This window comes from Selaginella moellendorffii, unplaced genomic scaffold (genome assembly GCF_000143415.4).
Source record: "Selaginella moellendorffii unplaced genomic scaffold, v1.0 SELMOscaffold_0, whole genome shotgun sequence".
Lineage (NCBI taxonomy): Eukaryota > Viridiplantae > Streptophyta > Lycopodiopsida > Selaginellales > Selaginellaceae > Selaginella > Selaginella moellendorffii.
Window position 1 is genome coordinate 5,528,506 of NW_003314261.1, and position 22,789 is coordinate 5,551,294.

The window sequence follows — 22,789 nt, forward strand, 5'->3', positions numbered from 1 at the left end:
CGTCCAATATGGTTTGACCTGTGAAGCTTTAAATTGGACATACGCTCTCCAGCACACTCTGCAGCAAAAAAGAAAGAGCTCGAGGCTCATATAGTTAGAGAGCAACAAAAACTAAAAAGGAAAAGAGATATGGTACCTTGTGTGATCTATTTCCTACTCCTGGTAGTAATCTCCAAGGCTGATCTCGATCGTGATCATCAGGCACTAGTCGCTCTCAAAAACTCATTTGTGGATTCCGCAGGAGAGCTCCAGGATTGGACAGGAACTGCGTCTGCCATCTGCTCGTGGAAAGGAGTGTCCTGTGACACTACTAACTCTTCCGTGGTAAAGCTCGAGCTTCCTGACAGTAATCTTGGAGGCGTCCTTGCACCCGACATAGTGAGTCTTCGATCCCTGACGCATTTGTCTTTCCAAAGCAACCTTCTCCAGGGAGAAATTCCTCGAGACCTGTTTAGCAAGCTCGATCGTCTGGAGAACGTTTCTCTCGCTGACAATAACTTCTCCGGCACCATTCCCGCCAGCCTTGGAAGCTCAACTCTAATCCGGCATCTCGATTTGCATGACAACAATCTCACTGGAGAGATACCTTCGGGTGTTTGCCAGCTTCGCGACTTGCAGAAAATTTTTCTCGCCACTAATAAGTTCGAAGGAGAGATACCCCACTGTCTCGGCGCTCTCACGGAACTGGAGGTGATCGGTTTCATGAAGAACAACCTGAGTGGCTCAATCCCACCATCCTTCCAACACCTGACGAAGCTGCATATCTTGGACGTGTCCGAGAACAACTTGTCCGGAGCCATTCCACCTGAGCTCGGAATGATGTCAAGCCTTGAAGTGTTGTTTGTCCATTACAACAATCTGGCCGGAAGTATTCCACCGCAGCTCGGAAATCTGTCCCTGTTGAAGAACTTCGACGTAGCGTACAACAGACTCGAAGGAGTGATCCCCGAAGAGCTCGGAGGGATGAAGGAACTTTCCATCTTCCATCTAGCCAGCAACAAACTCACAGGTAAGTTTCCTCGGTGGCTCGCGGAGCACGACAATGTCTCGCTTATCACCTTGAATAGCAACTCCCTCACTGGAGAACTCCCTCCAGACTTTGGAAGCAGAACAGCACTCCGGAGCGTCGATCTATCCCAGAATCATTTCACTGGAAAACTTCCGCCAGCTCTTTGTCAGAATGGAAGCTTGAAGTACCTTGCCGCACGAAACAATCAGTTCTCGGGAGATCTGCCAGTGCAACTCCAGCAGTGTCGGAACTTGGACAGGCTCCGTCTTGACGACAACTTCCTCACAGGCAGCGTCCACTTTTCCCAGTCGAATGTCCACACCATCACCCTCGCTCATAATCGTTTCAACGGGAGCCTCTCCATGCGAGACATGCCGATGCTGAACCTCTTGGACCTGTCTTTCAATTACCTCACAGGTGAGTTGCCGGCGGTGCTCGAAACTTCACAAAGCTTGGTCAAACTCAACTTGGCTAGCAATCGCCTGTCTGGAACTCTTCCTCTACAGCTTGGACAGCTTCAAAATCTTACGGATCTCGATCTCAGTAGCAACTTTTTCGTCGGGGACGTTCCAGCTTTGATCTCGGGTTGCGGCAGCTTGACTACGTTGAATCTGAGTAGGAACAGCTTCCAGGGAAGGTTGCTCTTAAGAATGATGGAAAAGCTCAGTATCGTAGATGTCTCGCACAACCGGCTCCACGGTGAAATACCGCTGGCAATCGGACAGTCCCCCAACCTCTTGAAACTCGATCTCTCATATAATGATCTGTCTGGAAGCGTCCCGGCCTTTTGCAAGAAGATCGATGCCAACCTCGAAAGAAATACCATGCTGTGCTGGCCTGGTTCATGCAACACGGAGAAGCAGAAGCCGCAAGATCGGGTTTCGAGACGGATGCTCGTCATAACAATCGTAGCACTTTCAGCACTGGCGCTGGTTTCCTTTTTCTGGTGCTGGATCCATCCTCCTAAACGACACAAAAGCTTGAGCAAACCAGAAGAAGAGTGGACACTTACTTCGTACCAAGTTAAGTTGATTTCTCTGGCAGACGTCCTTGAGTGCGTCGAAAGCAAGGACAATCTCATCTGCAGAGGACGAAACAACGTGTACAAAGGAGTGCTCAAAGGTGGCATACGGGTTGCAGTGAAGGAGGTCCAGAGCGAAGATCACAGCCATGTAGCTGAATTTGACGCGGAGGTCGCAACGCTCGGAAATATCCGGCACAGGAACGTCGTCAAGTTGCTCGCCTCCTGCACAAACAAAAAAAGTCATCTCCTGGTGTACGAATTTATGCCACTGGGAAACCTGAGAGATCTTCTCCACGGAAAGATGGCGAGGAGCTTCAGCCTTGGATGGGACAAACGGGTTGAAATCATAACTGGCATAGCCGAAGGGCTTGCGTACTTGCATCACGACTACGGGCCCAAAGTCGTGCACCGAGACGTCAAGTGTGATAACATTCTGTTGGATGCAGAGATGAAGCCTCGGCTGGGGGACTTCGGCCTGGCCAAGCTATTGAGGGAAGATAAACCGAGCACTGCTTCCAAGTTAGCTGGAACACACGGCTACATTGCTCCAGGTACGAAGCTAGAAGAAAGAAAAAAGTGATACAAACAAACAATGGTTTTGTGAATCCAGAATATGCTTACACTCTGAAAGTCGACGAGAGAGCGGACGTGTACAGCTTCGGCATTGTAGTGTTGGAAGTGCTGACGGGAAAGATGGCGACATGGAGAGACGCTACTAACGATCTGGACCTGGTTGAATGGGTGAAGTTGATGCCAGTGGAGGAACTCGCGCTTGAGATGGGAGCGGAAGAACAGTGCTACAAGTTAGTGCTGGAAATCGCTCTAGCCTGTGTAGAGAAGTCTCCAAGCCTTCGTCCTACAATGCAGATTGTAGTGGACAGACTCAACGGGATTAGAAGCAGAAAGGAAAACAAGAAAACTGACCTCAATGAAGCGTTTCTTGCGGATCTTGTATAAGACCGGCTATGTACAGATACAAGTTTAATTTTATTCATGATAGTAGGAAATAGAAACAAAGGCTTTCACTAATTCTCAAGCTGCAGGAGCGTCTAGCCATTTCTTGATGTGCTTCTGCGGACAATAAGATGATGATCTTGTGAGACCCAACAGAACTATGCTTTTAACTTCCACGTACCTCCATTTTCAGAGGGCTTGTTGATGGACCCTCACGCTCCACGACCTCGCCCTTTCTATTCACCAGGAACTTCGTGAAGTTCCACTTGACAGCATCAACCAGAAATCCCCCCTTTTCAGTTTTAAGCAGCTTGAAAAGCGGTGCGGTGTGGCTTCCATTAACATCCACCTGAAAGCACAAACCAGTTGATGCAGAAAACACAAAAAAAAGGTACCAAACTTACTTTCTGAAAGATGGGAAACTCAGCTTTGAAACGAGTGCAAGCTCGTTCCTTGATCTCTTCGTTTGAGCCAGGCTCTTGGTTGCCGAATTGGTTGCAAGGAAATGCCAGGATCTCGAAGCCTGCCAAAGAAGATTGTAACTTCAGCAACAAAACAGGATACCACTCACCGCTATCCTTGTACTTGGCATAGAGCTCGTTCATCTCCTTGTAAGCGTCATTTGTGTATCCACTGCCACAAGAAGAGAGGAATGAATTTCACGGGAATGAAAATCACAAGAGACGGTGAACATACCACTGAGACGCCACATTGACGATGAGCATAACCTTGCCTTTGTACTGGCTGAGAGGAACATCCTTGCCGTCGATGTCCTGTTAGAGGATAAAAAATGAGCGAGGTAGATAGAAAAAAGAAACACTTGCCTGCACGGTGAGATCGTAGATGCTGCTACCACTCTGCGCCATTGTGATAAAGCCCTAGACAAAGTGGAGCATTTTGTACCTACATGTAAGAGATTTCCAAGCAACAAGTGGCGCTCTATCATCCACCTCATTAAAAATCAAAGATACATAGAAATTCGACGCGTGTAACTTTGCAGGAATAGATTCCCGGAAGTTGCCTATGGAAAGAAATCGAGCTAGTCAGAGCAAAAATTGCATGAAAGGGCTCACCTTTCTCTCGATGTTGTCATTTAAATCCCAGTCTCGCGATGTTGCTGCTGCTGGTAACACTGCAAACTCGCGCCTTTCACTCCTGGAAAATCATAGTTCTTCGATGCTGCTGTTGAAAGGTCGCTTCACAGGACTAATAGCGACAGAGCTCACAATATACTTTTGTGCCTGGTCGCAGAGTTCGTCGGCAGTGCCTCCTTGAACGCGCGGATGTATGACGATCTTCACTTTCCCTGTTCTCAAAACGTTCTCTTTGCCGTTGGGCATAAGATGTCCAGTACCTACAAGAGCAATGGGAACTACCGGAACTTTAGCTTTAGCAGCACACGAGAATGCTCCTTTCTGCAAACCACAAAAAAAAAACATGGTATGGCATTGACAAAAAGTTGGAAACACCCCACCTTGAATGCAGCTAGTGTCCCATCGGTACTCCTTGTTCCCTCTGGAAAAAAGAACACCGACACTCCTCGCTTGAGCAACTCAATGCAACGCCGAAGACATTCCTGGAGAAGATACGAGACGATGAAACGAAAGAAAAGAAAATCAAAAGAACAAACCAGCTGACTCTTGGCATCCAAGCGATGCAAAGGTATGTGACCCGTCAAGTACATCGCCCACCCCACGATTGGAATGAAGAACACGCTAGTCTTGCTGATGAACTTGAAGGGTCGACCGAGCTGGAACAAGGCAAAGATGTCAAGGAAGCTCTGGTGATTTGAGATGTAAACGGCGGGCTCATTGGGATGCGGTAGATGCTCTTTGCCAACAATCTCCACCTCGTAGAAAAAAAATGTGCTCGCCGACGCCCAGAGCTTGTTGATGAGATGCTGTGCTTTCCTCCGCTGCCTGTCGAGGAGAAGCACCAGAGGATGCTGGAGTAGCATCACCAGGAACAATGGTATTGCCACTAGCGTCGTTGTCAAATAGAAAAGGACCGCCCGGCACTTGTGAAAGAGAGTGATCCCTGGACGAGTGATCGATCAAGAGCTTTTGATCGAAATATCGATGCCATACCTTGCAGATTCTCGTCGCCGAATGGTGCGGCAGCCGCTCCTGCTGCCGATTGATCGAAGACCCTAGCGACGATGCGAGCCACTGTTCTTGATTCCAGAAAATGCGAGGAGAGGCCGAGGCGCCCCCTGGCCAGCTGCAGTGATTCTCGCGACACCGCGCTCCTTGATCCCAATCCTGCTCCAGGAATCCGGGGAATATCACCGCCGAAATAAGCAAGCGCCAATGCTCGTGCGACTGAGCTCACCTGAGCAAGAAATCCTGGAAACAAGAGGCCTGCGCTGGGAGAGAATCCATCCGGGAGAAAGAGCTCGGCACGATTCCACGCTCATCGCTATCGCTGGAGTAGCAGCCATGCCCGCATCATCGGTTCGATTCCCATGCCCTAAAGTACCCATCAAAGTCAAATTTTAAACGGTCGTCTAGAGTCCGAAATTTAGGGCTCCTCACTTTCCTCCACCATGGCCGTGGCAGCGCTGGGAGCTTCTCTATGGTTGCCGCCGCAGGAATTCTCCTCGTTTCCACTCTGGATCGACCGGCGCCAAGGTCCTTGTTTTCCCAGAATTAGGGCTCTTGCAGCGCGGAAGAATGCCAATGCCGCCGCGTCGTCTCCCAGCGTGATGCTTGTCTCAGACCTTGATTTCACCATGGTAAGCCTACATTTCTGTTATACTCTTGGAATTTCTCGAAAAATTTTGGCCTCAGGTGGATCACAAGGATCAAACTCATTCTTCTCTCCTGGATTTTGCGTCCCTGTGGGAAGCTGAGTACTCTCGGGATTGCCATCTCGTGTTTTCGTCTGGGAGATCTCCCGAGAAGTATTTGGATTTGCGGAGGCAGGTTCCTCTCCTCACGCCGGACACGATCATTTGTTCCGTTGGCACTGAGATCCGGTATGGTCCTTCAATGACTCCTGACAATGGCTGGGAAGAGCATTTGGACGAAGGATGGAACCGAGAGATCATAGTCGAGGAGGCCAAAAAATTTGCGACGCTCCAGTTTCAGGTTCTTTGCTTTCTGGTGTTTCCAAAAAAAGAATTTTTTGTTTTTTTGCCTCTGTCGACAGGAGGATTCGGAACAACGTCCTCACAAAGTGAGCTTCAAGGTCGAGAAAAAGGATGCCGAGGAGATCATCCGGCGATTTTCAAAGAAGTTCAAAGAACTGAAGGCGAGTGTTGGGACAATTAGTCGTCTTTGTTTGCTAGTTTTGTTTGATGGTTTTTCTGATTCTTGCAGTTGTGATGAACAGCTTGATGCGAAGTTGATATACAGTGGGGGCATTGACCTGGATGTTCTTCCTCAACGCGCAGGCAAGGGCGAGGCACTGGCGTATCTCATGAAGAAGGCTAACTCGGAGGGATGGGCGAAAGAACGAGTCCTTGTTTGTGGAGACTCTGGGAACGACGTGGAGCTTTTCACCGTCAAGGGCGTCAATGGAGTCATAGTAAGCACAAATAGTGTTTCTTTTTTTCTTTTTTTTCCTTCAGTAACGTCTACTCATTCACCAGGTTGGCAATGCATTCGAGGAGCTTGTCAAATGGTACAGCTCTCAGTCCTCGAAAGATCACATCCACTTCGCAAGCAACAGATGTGCCGGGGGTATAATCGAAGCTCTCAAGTTTTTCGACATGGGACCGGCCTTGCCTCCACGAGAGAGGCCGGGTGGTAACTCGAACGGAGCCGCGTCTCCAAGGCGAGAAATTGTCGATTTCTATATCTTCTTCGACAAGTGGGTTAAAGGTGACATTCCGAACACTGACGAGGCCTTTCAAAGATTGACATCGGTGATTGTAAGTGTCCAAAAGCTTTTTCTTCTTTTTTACCGGCTTTGTTCTTGTCCAGGCTGAAGATGCAAGAATGGTGTATCCCTGGGGAGAAGAATTAAATTTGTTACAGTCCCTCGCCGTTGTTCGGGGACAGCATGGAGCATTTCAAGGGAAAGAACTCCGGACTTGGGTGGACAGTATTCAGGAACAGGAGCTAGCCCCGGGAGTGTATCTTGCGACATGGCAGTCTTGGGAGCAGCCTTCAGGTAAAACGCTTCTCCTCAAAACACCATTGTCATAAGTTCTACTGTCATGTTTCGGTGCCTAAGGGGAGAATCGCAAAGGCTACTATGCAACAGCCGTGTTTAAAGACAAGGTAAGCAAGCGCTCTCGTCAAGTGTGATACTTATCGTGATGCATTGGACAGGAAGGAGCACCTAATGGAGTCGAATGGCTGCGAGTTCATCAAACTCCTCAAAAACAGAAGTGATCGCTCATGAAAGCTCTGAGGAACTTTAGAGGTAAGAAAGCTATGGTCAAATAAAATCTGAAACTGTGGTTTCGCTTATTCCAGTCAGCTATATAGATCGAACAAGCACAAGTACTAGCACAGATTGTAAAAACAACCCGGTTTTTCAGCTTGGGGGGAGCTTACATCCCAGAGCTATGGCTGCCGACGCCAGGAAAGACTCGGACAGTCCTTCCGCTCGCCTGTAATGCGTTTCCCACGCAATGGACTGCTCCACGTCCTCAAGCCAAGCGCCAGCTTTGTCACCCGGATAGCTCGCACGTAAGACATCAGTCGAAACGATCTCTCGCAGCAATGAAGCGCTCGACGCTCGGATGCGAGGACTGTCGTGCGACAGGCACCTCACAATCGCTGGCAAGCGTTCCTGCAAAGGATGATGCATCAGCACTGCTCCATTTCTCAAGCAACCGTCACGTACCTTGAGCAGGATCAGTAATCCTCGAGAAGAAACTTTCCAAGCGCACAGTGACTTGATCGCCATGGCGATTGCCTCCAGCAACTGAAGAACACAAACACAAAAACTTGGCTTTGAGCGTTCTGTGATGCTTTCCATCTTTTACCTCGAGCTGTGGCAGTGTGCAAGGCTCTCCATCCACGGACATGCCGTCGGTCGCCTGGTACAGCAGTGTCCCCGCGTTTGCGATGAGCCCAAGAACTTGTGGATCATTCAGCCGGAGAAGCTCGCTCAGCAGGAAGACAATGCGCGTGTTCATCCGCCACTTCTCCTCTCCTCCATCTCCAATGATCCACGGTTGGATACCTCTTTCAGCCTGAACAATCCAGCCTCCTGTCACGTTTCAACATTCACAACTACATTCTTGCGGAGAAAGCATCTCGCGGATTACCTGGAGCAGCACCACCGAGGTCGCCTTCTCCGGGTACGTTAGCACGACGTTACACACCGCGTCCACAACCTGCAAGGCCAAAAATACGAAGATGAGAAACGAAGCTGGAGAGAAGATCACACACACACACACCTGACGCCATCCCTGCTTGGCTGACGTCCCTTCTTTGCTCGTCGGAAGCTCTTCCGCGGACATGAGCCTCTGCCAGAGCAGCGGAACAATCGCCACGGCCAAGTCTCGCTTTTGCTTGAGCACCGCCTTGAGCAAGTCACTGACCGTGGTGCTCACTCCATTGCAACCGCACAGGAGGTTTGTCACGTCGGAGGCGTTGAGAGACAGTGAAGCGTCCTTCACGCCATCTTTCGTGAATCCACTGATGATTTTCTGCGCCTGCTTGGAAGAAAGTGTGCGCTTCTCGTCACCACTCAGCTTGTCCGCATAGTTGAACACTGCTTCCACTGCTTTGTCGTTGCCATCGACCAACGCAAGGATCGATGCCGCCTTGGAGCTCACTCCGGGATCCCATTTGCACCGCACAATGGCAGTCAGTGCGTGCGTGCAAGCCCGTGATCTCCCGAGAAGCCTGGATATGTGCGCAGCTACGATGGCCGCCTCGACGAGATCGTTGGGACTGTTGGTGTTGGGTCCAACTCCCGGAGAGAAAGGCTCGACCACCAAGAGGCCTTCGAGAACCGACATCAGTCTTCGCGCTTGGTACGCCGAGTTCGTCACCCCGTTGAAAGCAGTACCATCGGCTGCTGAGAAAGTGCATAGCTGAACTTCACACGCCAGTGCGCAGACCGCCGCAATGAGATACGAGTCGAAGCTTGCAACAGCTCCTCTGTCCTTGTTTGAGCTGTGAGTGCTCCTCTTCTTGCTACTGTCACTTCCATTCCCCTGGCGTAGAGTGTCATGGCTGAGGCAGACTGTGAGAGCGTCCGACAGTAGCTGCGACGCAAGAGCCGGACCAAGGAACGCCTCCGTAAACAGGCAGTGAACCAAGGCACGTAGCTCCGCCATCCCGGCAGGATCAACCCCTGAGCCCGACGCACTTCTGAAGTTCCCGTTCTTCTGTTCTTTCCAGTCGTCAAGCGGGAACGTTCTTCGCAGGATAGCATCCACTGTCGCCGAAAATATCCTTCGCAAGCAAGTTTGAGACTGGCAGCCTTTTGGTACGTGCTCCAGAACACGCAAGAAGGGCCTGAATAACGTCCAGGATAGCAGCGGTGGCTGCAAAGGCGTTGCTATCACCATCTCTGGAAGGTCGACGACGGACTTGTCAAGTGGAATGAGTCCATAGGCTGCTTCCCAGAGCACACATATCCGCCATTCCACGTCGCGGCCATGGTCCCGCATTAAAGATGCCACCCCCTTTGCAGTAGCTTCCTCATTTACCTGGGTTGCCAGTGCCTCCATCTGTGCATGAAATAATACGTCAATGCCTGAACAAAAGCGATGCAAGTTTTCGGTACCTCCTCACTACCATCCAAACGTATCGGAGGTCCATATAGAGGCTGCACGACCTGAGCGCCTTGCGCATGTCCTCTGGGAGGGAAGAGCAGCGCGGGCTGCGAGAACAAACGGAAAAGTAAGGCAGCTGCAGCATCAGATGCAATCCCCTGCTTCATCGTCATCGCTGCACCCATCGGCCTGAGAAAATGAAGACGGAACCAATTCTCAGGCAGCTGCAAACAAGAAAACATCAGCACACGCTGGGATAATGACAAGGAGAAGATCACGTACTCTGAAGGACGAGCTGCTGTAATCTTCTGCGGCACGAAGTAACTCAACCAGCTGAACAGCAGCGTCTAACGCATCCGGGGCCCATGAGGCAGGGGCCTCGAGAAGCCCAAGAAGTAAACGCTGAGTAGCTCCAGGAGTCGCAATAGCATAGTATCTACGTGATGGTGGCCAGACATACAAGCTTTAACTTACAACCAACAAGCTCTTGGCTTACCGGTGAAACAAGCGTGCAAATGGTTCCAGAGGTGGTAATCCTGCGACTAAATGCTCGTCCAGGCTAGTGCTTGGAGGTGGAAGAAGCAACGCTGGAACTGCAGCAGCTGTTAAATCCGCTGTCTCGTAACGTAAAACTTCGTCATCGCACACACTGGAAATAACTGCGGCTCCATTTGCAACAGCCCACCGAGGAGTCGAGGACAGTAGCTGCGGATGCTTTCCATGACCTTTGCCGCTAACAGCTGATCACAAACGCAACTATTTCAAGCAAGACAAAATGAATTCGTCACTCACCAGTTGTCGGTGGCCTAAGATCTCCGCCGCCAGCATATTTTCCCAAAACTCCACCACACCTGGCAAGAAATGGTCATTTCGGACAAAAAGAAATGCTTGACTGCTACTTACCAGCGAAAGTAGTCGCTCTTTGTGCCTAATGGCGCAGCGAGAAGGCTGTCTGTGATCCAAGGCGTCAAGAGCCGCTTTGGTGCTCGCCTTCCGTTGTCTGGACTTCCACTTCCGTCTCTGTCCGCCGGGTCCCCACTGTCAGAAGAGCTTCTTTTCTCTCCATCAGCAGAACTCTCAGACTTGTAAATCGGTCGGTTATAGTGTGTCAAGAGGCGCAATATCTCTCCACAGGCAAGAGCCCATTGCTCTGTCAAATCTCTCTGCAAAAATGAAGTAAACGTTTACAGCGATCAGCCAAGATATGTAATATGTGACTATTACCTCGCTAGAAACACCAAAGACTGAAACAAAAGATCCAAAGGGAGGAGTAGTTTTGCTGTAAGCTAAGGTCCCATCGATCACGCAGGACAGGAGAGGATGCAGGATCGTGTGACCGTGCTCTGGATGATGGAGGACGAAAGTAGCTGCAGGAACCATCCAAACGATCAGACTCCAGGAAAACACGAATCAAACGAAAAATGGGTAGTACCTAGCACGTCGTCTAAAAGGCAAGGTTCCTTGTGTGGATAGTGATCACGAACAAGCTAAGGAAGAAGCAAGAAAAATCAGTGCAAATTTGAGGAGGAGGAAGAAAAAAACCTCCGCAATATCTTCAGGAAAGCTGTCCGAAGCAAACTGGCCGAAGAGCTCAACGTAAGCGACAGTCTTGGTCTGTGCAGCACAGAAACTGGAGTGAAATTCTATTCCCAAAAGCAAAGGAAACTGCAATACCTGTCTTTCGTGGAGATCTAGCGGAGGCGCCCGGAACAGCGATGTAGATTTAAGGCCGGTCAGCCATTTCTGCTGAGGGGATGACATAATTCAGCAAGAACGCATCGCTGGAATTCCAGGCGCGATCTATCAAATCGCTACACACTGGCAGCGCCTCCCGGAGGAACCCTAAGAAACAAATATTGGCCACAAATGGGGGCATCAGGTGATGTGATCCACTCGCGGCGACGTGGCAGGCTGTGGTTGCTTCGGCGGCAAATATCTCCCAGCCCTGGCAAATATCGCGCAAAATATCTTCGAGAGATTCGCGTGTACAGCGTGGAAAGATCAAAACGATTGCTCGCCACGTAGCGCCTTGGCACGGTTCGAGCCCTGCCACGATATAGAAAAATTTCGAGAAGACTGAAAGAGTTTTGTGATAGCAACTTACCAACTTCCACCTAGTCATTTGCTATTTAAACGGAGGACATGATTTTGTGGATGGAGTACTTCCAGATTCTCCAAATAACTGCAAACTTTGCTTGGTGCTAATGTCAAGAGAGCACTTCATTTCTTCTCATCTCCCCTTGAAAACGTAAAAACGTGAGAAGAAAGCCAGGAAATAAATCGAAGCAGTAGACCTTGGCTGTAATGCCAGCCTCCATGTAGAAACAATAATCGTCCTCTCCAAAAGCAGGAGCACAGTGCACCACGCTTGTGTGCTTGCAACCACAAGGAATGCAGTATTTCACAGCTCCAAACAAAGGCTTGTACCTTTTTCCAGATCTTGTGCTGCTCAAAGTCTCATAATCGCAGCTTTAACTTTCAGAAAAGAAAGTAGCACTATGTAGACAGCCGAGGTCTCACCTGGAAAAAGAGAGACACGGAGAATCTATAACAAGTCAATTAACACATATAGTCTGAGGCTTACTCTGACGTAGTTAGTTTGCATTCACACATAGTGTTGGGAGCGTCCACGGTGTCGTAGTTCAAGCAACCATAGTGGCGTTCTCGCTATCATCCAGGAGAGGGAACGACACCGTATCGAAATACACTAAGCTGTGACGATCTTTAGTTTTGGTTTGCTTCGAAGTTTGATCGAAGGTCGAGGAAAGACTTCGCCACTAACTCTTTTAAAGAGGTGATCTTTGAGCTCCAAACAAGAATTGGAGATGGATGGGAGTATCCTTTCCGCTCTTCCTGGTTCTCCAATCTCTCCTCCTCAAGTAATACACCGCTCCATTCTCGACTGGAGCATTCTCGTGTTTGTTTAGCACGCTTCAGGAATCCTCTCGGCCAGTGCTCGAAGATCTAGAGCTTTTAGACGACAAACCATCCTCGAGTGACACTGGAGATCTTCAGTGCAGTGTAAGTATAATTAAAGCAAAGAAATTGGCTTGAACTCGTGTGTGTTGCCGCCAAATGCCTTTCCTGGGCATGCTTTATTGTTCCTAACCCACAAGTAAAATGAAGCCAAGAAAAATGTGGCTTCATCCAGGTTTGAACTGGAGACCTTCAGTGTGTAAGACTGACGTGATGACCAACTACACCATGAAACCATTAACGAATGTATTTTTTGGCCATTTGCAATTTTCCTACCCAATGCAAGGAAAAAGAGTGCTTTCGCATCCAGATTCGAACTTTATATTCTCTGTCATCGGAAGATCGTAGAAGAACTCCCGAGAGATTAAACCTCCAAGCCCCTGGATTAGCGGCTCGTTCCACACCGAGAGAGAGAAGAACCTGTGTGTCGTTGGCGATCCCGAACAGGTTTTCTGGCTTGCTCCACCGTTTCAAGACTGTGGAGAAGAAGTTCAAGGAGCTGCCTCTGAAAACTCCAGACAGAGTTTACCAAGGAGATCACAGCTCTCGAAGAGCACTTGAAAAAGCACCAGCTTCTTCAGTCTTGGGATCATACTCACGGATAGACTCTCTAAGCTGTATTTCATAGGCCTCCAATTCTGCCATCACGTAATCCTGTGTGGAAGCATGAACGTTCCTTCTATTATTGTGTTTCTCAGGACCTTTACATCGCTGGAAAGAACCTACTTCGCTCTTCACTGGCTCTCACGCACTTCATGGACTTCGTAAGCTTTCCTTCGCTCTTTTTAGCTCATGGAAACGAGGCCAAAGTTTCGATGAAGTTTGATCTACCGGACATTGACATGTGTCTTAAGAATTTCCGTGGCTCTAGCTATGATTCCATGTATGATTCTTTGATCCCGACATGCCATTGCGCCATCATTTTGAGTATATAAAGGGGTCGAGAAGAGAGGAATTTCTCAGGGGAGAGCTTGAAACATTAGCGTTTGGATCCCCCGGAAATGGGCCGCTTGCCCGCGACCGCTCTGGCAGACAGTGTGGCTCTTCAGGCTAAGTCTCTATGGCCAACTTATTCGTGGTCTAGAGGATAGCATTAGGTACACAGCCCCAAAGCTGGCCCGTAAATCTCTTTCTTTCCTACTGTCAGCACGAACGCACCCATCTCTGCGGCAGGCTTGTCCATAGAAGTAAACGGCATGCTCGCAATCAAGTCTCGGGCTTGATCCAAGCGCCCAACTCTGCTGAGAGCGTCCACCTTGCAGCTGTAGTGCTCCATTCTAGCTTCCACATCGAAACGAAGCAGGACCTCGCTCTCTCCACTTCTCCACTTCGAGCGCAAAGCAGCAAATGGCTCAATTCCCAGACATTCCAAAATTTTGGAGCAGGGGCCTCTGTACGCATGCGAGATCAAATTGGGCTGAGGCATCGAATCAAACGTCCAGGTGCCCGTCTGGGCATATGCCCAGAGAAGCGACGTCCACGACGCGAGATCTCGCTCGGGCATCTGAGAAAAGAGTTCTTCCGCTTTGGAAATATCCAGAGCATGGAAAAATGCTGTTAGCATTGCGTTCCAAGAAGAAATGTCGCAGCGAGGCATCAGTGCAAAGATCCGCGCTGCCGCTTCAGGATGCCTGTTGTGGACATATGCCGGGAAAATCGTCGTGAAGGAGACTGTGTTGTGCTCGGGCTTACTCTCAAAGGCGCGCACCTCGCTTCTTCCAGGTTCCCACTCTGCGATCTAGCTGCTCCATTTCTTGGAAATTCGTCGAGCACAAGGCTCTTAACCTCGTGGTCCTGGCTTCGAGCTCCACGGCCGGCGAAGGCACAGTATTGCATTGTTTTCCTTTTGCTCGTCGTGCTTGCGAGAGATGAAAATCTTTTAGCCATGTCCATGATCGACAGAGTTTGCGACTTCGAAAGTTTCTTGAGCTATGGGCATCTTCCGGAAGAAAATGGGAAAGCCCTTCACCGAGGAGAGGCGGAACAAACACACAGCAATTCGGCTGCGCAGGATCTCCAGACCGTATGGAAATCCGGAGGCCGCACGACCAGGCTCCTGGAGGCCGAGAACCTGCTTGAGGTGAGGACAACCACACCCGAGACAACCGCGAGCTCAAGAAGGTGACGATCCAGGCATTTGGAAAGCGAGGTGGCATGGAGGAGGCCCGGACGCGTTCGAGGAACGAGGCATACCAGGCGATCTTCGAGGCCTACGTGTGAACAACGGGCATTGGGAGGAGGTCAGGGACGTTTCTTCATCTCTCCCTTGGATCCAGATGATGGCGTACAGTGCAAGGTGGCAGAAGCGAGCAAGTGGATGCCGCACAAAAGGCCCTGGGGCGTACGCGAGCAACGGCCTGGTCGACGAGGACAGTGAGATGCTCCAGAGCGTCCAGCCTCGGATTCCATCGCCGCCAACGCGGTGCTAGCAGCATTCGCTCAGCGGAGCTGTTCGATTCCATGCCCGGGCATCTGATTCAGGCAAAGGAGCTGTTTGACGTGGTGCTGGTGAGGAGCACCGTCACCTGGGCGTCCCTCATGGAGGCGTGCACCCATCAACAACCGCGCGGGGCAGGCGCTGGAGATTTTCAACACGGAGAACTGCTGGGGCCAGCAGATGCCCGACCAAGTGGCAAGTGGTCCTCTCGGCGGTTTGTAGCGCGCATTCTTGGCTCCGGTGCCTGGACGACGCTGTGGACATGGCTACGGCATCCGGCCGAGCATGGAGCACTACTGCGCGATTGGAGCTGACCGATGACTGATCGCACTGCTGACCGAGTGGAGCTGGGCAACGCCGAGGAGCTGGCAGCAGGCACGCCGTTCGTAGCCCCGGCCTCGGCGTGGAAGCTGCTACTTGACGGGTGTAAGATTCGGCGATGAGATAGCTAAGCTAGATCCCCCGAGCCATTCGTGATAGTGACACGTGGCTAGGGCAATTCTTTGCTATCCCACATGCCGAGGCGAGGAATGAGGGCACAAGAGCAGTATATAAGCTAGGGTCTGGGGAGGAGTTTCATACTTACCTGGACGGGGTTTATTGGTGATTATGAAGGCCAATGGCCTAAGTTCGGCTTTCCCATCGCACTCTGGCTTGGCCAGCCTACCATCTTCCCAAAGTGGAGGAGTGGACGTCGTAATTTGTGGAAGTTGAGGGCTCGTGTACGCGCGGCCTTCTCCAAATTAACTTGTAAGTTGATCGATCTCCCAGCAAGACCAAGGCTTCACTGAGAAATTCTTTTCCACGGTATCCGAATTCGTCTATAGCAGGGGATCTTTAAGTTGATCACACATGATCTTCCGTGATCCCTCCAAGCCAGAAGATCACAGAGGGATCACGGAAGATCATGTGTGATCAACTTAAAGATTTGGAAGAGCAGTGTTGCCTGATTTGATTCTTCTAAAAAACACGCCTTTGTTAGCAAAGCAAGAGATTAAAAAAAACCCTGGGACTCAAGCTTAACAATATCTCAGATGAGAAAATCAAGGAGAAATAATTTTGAGATACAGGTTCCAGCTACAAGCGCCCAGAGACTACAATGACTATCACCGGTTCCGGCCCCAAAGCTAGATTGGCTCTCACAAATACCCCCGGATACCTGTGTGGCTCTTCAGCTATGGCCAATTTAATCGTGGCCTAGGTCGCCAAAGCTGACCCGTAAATCTTAATACCAAGAAGCATAGTATTTTTGTTTTTTTCTTCCTCTCTTCCCGGAGCACTGGAGCGGGGCTTCGTGGCAGACCATTCTGGAGTGAATTATTGGAGAGATCTGCTCCAAATATTGAGTAAATCTCTGGTAAACCTGTTAAACGACGTCCAGGAGCTGAACTTTGTAATCGAAACTTTTGAACTTCGGCCCTTGCTAGAAGTTCGCACTGAGGTCCAAGATTAAGTTGAGAAGCTTGAGCTGCGTGTTCTGCAACCATTAGACTTTTAGGCAAGAAAGAAGATTTTAAAGAAGTTTATTATGAGAGCTCTTGTGAAAAAATATAAGAGCATATATATCAAGTGGTTAGAAGGGGAAGAATTTTAAATAGTGAAGGATGGCTTTTAGAAATTACATAGTTTTCCAAATTGCGTTAAAGCTATTGATTGCACACACATTTAGATTGAGTTTCTAGGAGTGGGTGGATTATAAACAGTGATTCAACATAGAAGTGTAAGTTATTATTGATAATTAAACCTTTTTTCTAGACTTAAGAGCTGGATATTGTAAATCTAGAATGATTATAGTCCATAAACAACTTCAAAATACATGTGGGTTTATTTACTACACTAACATTGAAAATACTTGATAACAGGTGGTGAAGATGATGTTGATATGGGAATTCTCACCTTATTTCCGACAAAGTTTATTAGAGATGACTACAACTATAATATTTTGCACTCCTCTATTAGAATTGTAGTTGAGTGGGTGTATAGTCAACAAAAAATATAATGAAGATATTTAAATAAGAAGCTTATCCCTTACACACAATTTAATTGCATCACAATTTGTGTTATTATGCACAATATGATCATAACTAGTAGTGACAAGTTTTTAGATGAGTAGTATTTTAGAGACCATGTCAATGTAAGATATGATACTCAATAGCCAAAAGTACTTTTAAATCTAAATTTAAGAAGAGTCTAATGGATTATATTTAAATTTGCATCAATATAAAAATTTACATTTATCTTTCTATCCACACTAAATTGCTCCTTCAAGTCCTACAGACTATTGCTCAAACATTCCCATATCCTCTATGACTTGAAACTCAATATGTTAATCATCTTTTGTTGTTTAAACATTGATTGTTTATAAAGATCTTTTGCAAGTTTCATTTGTATTTCTTGTTTTTTCTTTTGTTATCCCCTCAATGCCCTTTACTTTTTTAGGACGGTCTCGGAAACAAGACCACTTAGATTTGCAATTTTACTCTTTAGAACGTGTTGGTTTATATTGTTATAAAGTTCCTTATGCAATTTTTATGCAATACATTCTTCTCTAATTATGTTCTAATAGCTTAATTGTCCACTTGGAATGTTAAGCTCCTACTTTTGAGTGCCAATGTAAACATTCCTTATGTCCTCTCATTTATCTTGAGTATTTATACTTGTTGACTTTGTAGCAAGTGCCTTGATAGAAACAAGCTTTCTCAGTGGGGTGACCAAAGATCATAAACTGCATCTTACTGAGATTTACCTCCATGCTTGTGAGAGAAAAAACTCACTGGGAATGTCGAGAGTTTGCTGCAGTCAATGCTATCAACAAGAGGTGATCTGAGTACAATAGCCCTTTTAATATCGATTCCAGCACGTCAACGTAAATGGCAAAGAGAATTGGTAGCGGACATCCTTGGCGCATGCCTGTATGCGATTGTATGTGGGAGCATCAACAATTTGTAGCTGAACGGTCTGATAAATCTCAATGATATCCGCTACAAGCGGTGTGGGCACTTGTATTTCCAAGAGGCGCTGAATGAGCAAACGGCGGAAAGAAAGAGTGTGCAGTTCCTTTTGTATCAAAGTCTCTCAAGCAGCACATGCAATACAAGCAGCTGGTCAATACAAAAATAGTGCCTCCTGATTGTGCGTGCAAGTCCTTCTTGTCCATCCAATCTGCCAATTGTTTTTCCACAAGGTGGGCAAAAATTTCGGCAAAAATGCTCACAGCAGCCAATATTTTATAGTTAGAAACATTTGTAGGGTCTCCTGCTTTATAGCACGGAATGTGTTCACAACCAAAGAAAGCCTGCTACCAGAACCTGATTGAACAATGAGAGCAGCCACTCTGCCACCCAGCGGGACCAGCAGCCCAGAGCATTTCTACCATAAACCCAAAGTGGTCAGGAGCTTTATGCATGGGTAGATCAAGGATGCAATGACAACCATGATGAATGGAACTATGCATGAACTGGCCTTTAGCACCTTCATATTGATTGCTTGGCAATTTAGCTGAAATCCAATTCACTCATAGGAAGTCAAAAGTTGTTTATAATCTTTTGAATTTAAATATACTCTGATATAATTGGATTTATCCACATCAGATAGACTCACCTCAAAAAAAAGAAAACCTTGACCTCTCTAACCCTTGATGAATGGGCAATATGCCTCCATTATGCCTCCACGGCAACCTTGTTGGTTATACCAACTTCTTTGCAGCTATACAAAAAAAAGTCCTTTTGGAGTACTAAGGAATGCAGCTTCATTTGCCAAGCCCCTCAAACTACGCCATTCACAACTCAAGGAATGTGTGAGTTCGATGGTGGCTGCATTTTGAAGCGGTCTTGGATTTGTTTGGTAAGTCCACTTAGTGCGTATCTTTCTTCTTTGTTTTGAATTCAGGCGCAGAACATCGAGTGAACAAAAAAGATGATAAATTATTTCCCTGATCTCCCAGGTGTTGATACGTGGAGGAAGATGTCATAGAAGATTGTGTTAGGAGCAAGCAAAAACGAGAAGTTTCCATCTAAAACAATAGAAATGGTTAGTGTGTCAGACACCTGTGAGATGTATGCATTCGTAAAATCTACGTCTTGGCTATTTTTATTGACTAGCCGAACGTGCCTGGTCAAGTAAAAAATAAAAAATCGAAGCTACTTGTAATGAATCTAGAAACGTAACCAATACAGACAACGCGTGTTTTGGAGCAGACTTTGGAGACTTGCCACAGTATATAAACCCCACTCTCGGCACATTTATCTTATCTCTTCCATTTCTCCCTCTCATTATCTCTTTCTGTTTCTCTTTTGCTCTTCAAGATCTCAAGATCATCGACATAATCTTTCTTTGATGGAATCCAAGAAGTTGATGCTGACGGTGATGATCCTGAGCGCTGCCGCTGCGAACGTGTTTGTGAGCGCTGCCGACCCCGATCCGCTGCGAGATTTCGAGGGATCGGGAGCTCTCAGCAATTTCGTGCTGCGAAATGTGTTCAAGAATGGCGATGTGAGCTATGGACCCGGTGGCGTTCGCGCAGCGATCAACACGACACTCTTCCCAGGAATCACGTATTTGTCCTCCTCTTTGCCTTCGCTCGATACCACAATTCTAATCCATTCATGGTTTTACTTTCTTTTTTTTCCAGGTCTCAAGGGATAACTTATGTACACTTTAACATGGTTCCCTGTGGAGTCAATCTCCCACACACTCACCCTCGAGCTTCCGAGCTCCTCACGATGGTCTCTGGCGGGCCACTTCAAGTTGGATTCGTGGATACAGCCGGTAGGAAATAGGATTCTCTCTTTGTAGTTTGATCTTACAAAGAACATATGGGGTGATTTTCCAGGAGTACCACGCATCAACCTCTTGTACCCAGGCGATATTACCATATTCCCACGGGGAACAATGCACTTTGAGATCAACGTCGGCACCAAGCCTGCGTTTTACATCTCGGCTCTCAACAGCCAAAACCCAGGAACTCTGGTATACAAAAAACTTTGCAAGCTTCCTCATTATTCTCTATGTTTTTCTGACCCCATTTTTTGTGTGTGTAGACAAGTGCTAGTGCTCTCTTGAAGATCCCAGACAGATCCTCTGCAACGGCACTCAACGTAGGACTGGACATCATACGGAAGCTCAAGGGAAATATGCTGCCATATACCCCCCGCCTTGAGTTGGCCCCGCCAGCCGTGTGCGTTCCCGGCCGAGACATCACCACTATGATTTAAGAACATTCTGAAATGAAGCTTTCTTCGTTTACATTCTGTAATTAAAATGACACTCTATCATTGAAATGATCCATCCTTTGGCTTTGCTGCGGCTTTTAAGTTTTGATGCCTTGCTGCCACCCCTTTGACGTCTTTGAACGCACAGAAAATGGAGTTTCAACTACAAACTCAACACTCTTTGCAAAGTGATCACCCGGACAGAGAGCGGTTTACACCAAGTCTCGTGCTGTTGCTGGATTTCCTGGATACAAACCAGTCTCTTGCGTGAAGCTACCCGGCAGCGCAATTTCAAAGCAATTCGCTGATCGAGGCAATAGGAAGCGTACCATTTCTCAGAAAGAAAGCAGCAATGGCGGACCGACAATCACAAATCCTATGTCCCGTTTTAAGATTGGAAAGCAAATGCACATACATTCACAAGATATTCAAAAAGATTTAATGTGGTTTGCAAAAAAGGGGACAATCCGCTAGCCAAAAATAAAATATATTTTGACTTGGTAAAGTGTACCAACGGCTGGGATTTTTTCTGTCGGATGGGGCAGGCGCCGCAAATGAATCCATGGTGGAAACAACAGAAAGCTCGTTTTCGTGGTATGGATTCCAGTGACCGCATGGAACCGGAGCATTCCCAGGTCGCCATTGAACGATTTTTGCGGGTTCTCAATCGTCTCCATGCTGGTGAACGAAATGTCAAGCAACATCAAGATCGTTGTTATCAGGCCAAAGATTGACCCGCTCCCGATTGCTATCATCAACACATCCATGACTCCTGCCGGGGCATTTTCGATGCAGCCTCCAACGAGTAGAGTTCCAGTACGAAATAAACAACATTTTGAGGTGCCGGGACGGAGTACTCGACAACTGTTGGCGATACCAATACCACAGCTCAAGGCACATAAGAACGGGGCGATATACTTTGTGGAGAAACTCGGCAGTGATGATAACGCCCGGTTGTTCAGCCTGGGTCTCACTTTTAGAGGTGTTCTACCATGCCAACATGCCTAAAAGATGACAATGAGTATGTGAATTTGCGATGCAGTGTCACTTAAGATTACCTCTCTAATCATTGGCTGGGCATTGAGTGAAAGAAAGAAACTCCAAATCTTAGCACACAAACAACGGATATTGAGTATATAACTGACCCTCAAGAACCCTAAATTTTCACTTTGTCAGGGTTTTAGGGTTCTTTGGATCGGGAGCTGGCACGGGCGGATCGATCCATCCGGCATGCCTGTGAGTAGCTTTGATGGGACACGCATTTGCGCTCGGTGATTTAGCCCCGGGAATTTGGGGGATGTCTTATAGAAATTTCCGCTTTTTGTTGCCTTATAGACTGAGCTAGAGGCACCGGGAGTAGTGCGCTATTTGCTGGGAGCTGTGATCATGTTTACTGGTGTGATCCTGCCACTGATTTTCATGCTGTTTCGGAATCGCCGTGTTCCAAGCGCCGCTCCCTTTGCCAAGCAGACGTAGGTGCGCTCTCTCTCTAGTATATATTTTTCTTCTTGCGTTTTAGTCTCTCGTGGCTTCTGTAGTTCTTGGTTCCTTCCCGGGAATTTCTTACAACCTGCTCGAATCTGTGTTGTATTGTAGGCCATTTTGAGAACCTTTGTTCCAATCACTTTTGTAAATTTATTCCACCTGGCCACACGAAGTTCCCAGGTTTTTGAAAGAACCAGGTTTGTTTTACGAAGGTCTCCTCAAAATGTTGGTAAAAGTCTCTTGATTTCTGGTATTTTAGCGTGAGAGTTTTCGCTTGTTTCGTAACTCATAGTAGTAAGCACAAGATCATAAATTGCTTTTCAGGCGTTGAAGATCATTCTCAGATTCTCATCTCCAGCTTCCTCAAACCTCGTCTCAGAATTCCAACTCGCCAGGCTCGCTTCAAAACAGCATATAAGTCGTCTAGGAGCCCTCAACCCTCTGTTCTCTCTGTTCTTTAATTATTGGATAATGTGATTGGCGGTAATTTTAATTTGGCGGGAAGCTTTGAAATCCCGTCGGCGCATTCCACGCACAAAACAAACGCGCGAGATTGTGAGTCACTCCACTCCTTAATTGTGGTGCGTGAATCTTTTCTTGGAACTCCTCCAGCCCTGCGGTGGCGGCGGCGCGACGAAGAGCGAGGCAACGATCGAGAGGAAAGAGATTGGAAGCAAGGAAGATCAGGGAGCTGGAAGAGGATGGGGCTCTGCTTCGGCAAGCCTTGCGCGGAATCGTCAGCGCCAGTGACGCACAGCTCGCCGGTACCGCTCGCCCACAAGACCTCTCCATCGCCGCTCCATGATCACCACAAGGTTTTCAAGCCTGGCGCCGGCGCTGACGATGGTAGGAGAGCGCTCCCGCCAAGCATCGCCGATCGAGGTACGCGCTTGCCGCTCCAGGATTTCGAGGATTTTGATGCGCGCCGCCACACCTTCCGTGATCTCCTGTCCAAGAAAGCCGAGCAGGCTTTCAGTCCCATCCCGGCGCCATCGCGCGGTGATCCAGG

General features: G+C 48.1%; 6 protein-coding genes, 1 long non-coding RNA gene and 2 other non-coding genes across 11 annotated transcripts; 5 read left to right on the forward strand and 4 right to left on the reverse strand.

Annotated features, from left to right (window-relative positions):
* The first annotated feature begins 129 nt into the window (after window positions 1-129).
* LOC9642670 (receptor-like protein kinase 2) lies at window positions 130-3,050 on the forward strand. Its single transcript, XM_024681277.1, has 2 exons — window positions 130-2,584; window positions 2,644-3,050. The coding sequence occupies exons 1-2, from the start codon at window positions 130-132 to the stop codon at window positions 2,988-2,990; spliced, it is 2,802 nt and encodes a 933-aa protein (XP_024537045.1). The 3' UTR covers window positions 2,991-3,050.
* On the reverse strand, window positions 3,002-3,952 carry LOC9642671 (probable phospholipid hydroperoxide glutathione peroxidase). The gene is made up of 6 exons (XM_002961183.2): window positions 3,812-3,952; window positions 3,684-3,760; window positions 3,559-3,620; window positions 3,392-3,510; window positions 3,169-3,336; window positions 3,002-3,104 (listed from the first exon to the last, which is right to left on the reverse strand). Exons 1-6 carry the CDS (start codon window positions 3,851-3,853, stop codon window positions 3,066-3,068), a joined length of 507 nt encoding a protein of 168 aa, XP_002961229.1. The 5' UTR covers window positions 3,854-3,952; the 3' UTR covers window positions 3,002-3,065.
* On the reverse strand, window positions 3,905-5,446 carry LOC9642672 (1-acyl-sn-glycerol-3-phosphate acyltransferase CHLREDRAFT_174358). Its single transcript, XM_002961184.2, has 6 exons — window positions 5,319-5,446; window positions 5,075-5,248; window positions 4,618-5,024; window positions 4,462-4,563; window positions 4,061-4,402; window positions 3,905-4,008 (listed from the first exon to the last, which is right to left on the reverse strand). Exons 1-5 carry the CDS (start codon window positions 5,425-5,427, stop codon window positions 4,151-4,153), a joined length of 1,044 nt encoding a protein of 347 aa, XP_002961230.2. The 5' UTR covers window positions 5,428-5,446; the 3' UTR covers window positions 3,905-4,008; window positions 4,061-4,150.
* Window positions 5,447-5,526: 80 nt separating this feature from the next.
* On the forward strand, window positions 5,527-7,591 carry LOC9632739 (probable sucrose-phosphatase 2). The gene is made up of 9 exons (XM_024672989.1): window positions 5,527-5,721; window positions 5,777-6,076; window positions 6,138-6,239; window positions 6,321-6,515; window positions 6,580-6,861; window positions 6,914-7,103; window positions 7,167-7,213; window positions 7,265-7,358; window positions 7,412-7,591. The coding sequence occupies exons 1-8, from the start codon at window positions 5,533-5,535 to the stop codon at window positions 7,325-7,327; spliced, it is 1,368 nt and encodes a 455-aa protein (XP_024528757.1). The 5' UTR covers window positions 5,527-5,532; the 3' UTR covers window positions 7,328-7,358; window positions 7,412-7,591.
* On the reverse strand, window positions 7,377-11,533 carry LOC9632740 (protein GIGANTEA). 2 transcript variants are annotated; one of them, XR_002992122.1, is made up of 14 exons: window positions 11,347-11,533; window positions 11,215-11,286; window positions 11,105-11,159; window positions 10,897-11,039; window positions 10,576-10,835; window positions 10,465-10,523; window positions 10,169-10,412; window positions 9,955-10,108; window positions 9,684-9,896; window positions 8,344-9,627; window positions 8,212-8,280; window positions 7,927-8,153; window positions 7,785-7,865; window positions 7,377-7,730 (listed from the first exon to the last, which is right to left on the reverse strand). XR_002992122.1 is itself a non-coding variant. In XM_024672947.1 (14 exons), exons 1-14 carry the CDS (start codon window positions 11,431-11,433, stop codon window positions 7,473-7,475), a joined length of 3,189 nt encoding a protein of 1,062 aa, XP_024528715.1. In that variant the 5' UTR covers window positions 11,434-11,530; the 3' UTR covers window positions 7,377-7,472. The 2 variants fall into 2 exon arrangements, 1 of the variants encoding a protein (XP_024528715.1); XM_024672947.1 differs by having other exon boundaries at window positions 7,927-8,136; window positions 11,347-11,530.
* Window positions 11,534-12,810: 1,277 nt separating this feature from the next.
* TRNAV-UAC lies at window positions 12,811-12,884 on the reverse strand. The gene has a single exon. It is a non-coding gene; the product is annotated as a tRNA-Val (tRNA).
* A 2,779-nt stretch (window positions 12,885-15,663) lies between these two features.
* Window positions 15,664-15,824, forward strand: LOC112347322. Its single transcript, XR_002992735.1, has one exon. It is a non-coding gene; the product is annotated as a U1 spliceosomal RNA (small nuclear RNA).
* Window positions 15,825-19,356: 3,532 nt separating this feature from the next.
* LOC9632741 (germin-like protein 1-3) lies at window positions 19,357-20,369 on the forward strand. Its single transcript, XM_024673149.1, has 4 exons — window positions 19,357-19,638; window positions 19,716-19,852; window positions 19,917-20,053; window positions 20,125-20,369. Exons 1-4 carry the CDS (start codon window positions 19,421-19,423, stop codon window positions 20,296-20,298), a joined length of 666 nt encoding a protein of 221 aa, XP_024528917.1. The 5' UTR covers window positions 19,357-19,420; the 3' UTR covers window positions 20,299-20,369.
* A 1,107-nt stretch (window positions 20,370-21,476) lies between these two features.
* On the forward strand, window positions 21,477-22,028 carry LOC112345789. 2 transcript variants are annotated; one of them, XR_002992165.1, is made up of 3 exons: window positions 21,477-21,566; window positions 21,631-21,767; window positions 21,892-22,028. It is a non-coding gene; the product is annotated as an uncharacterized LOC112345789 (long non-coding RNA). The 2 variants fall into 2 exon arrangements; XR_002992164.1 differs by having other exon boundaries at window positions 21,477-21,531.
* Window positions 22,029-22,789: the final 761 nt, after the last annotated feature.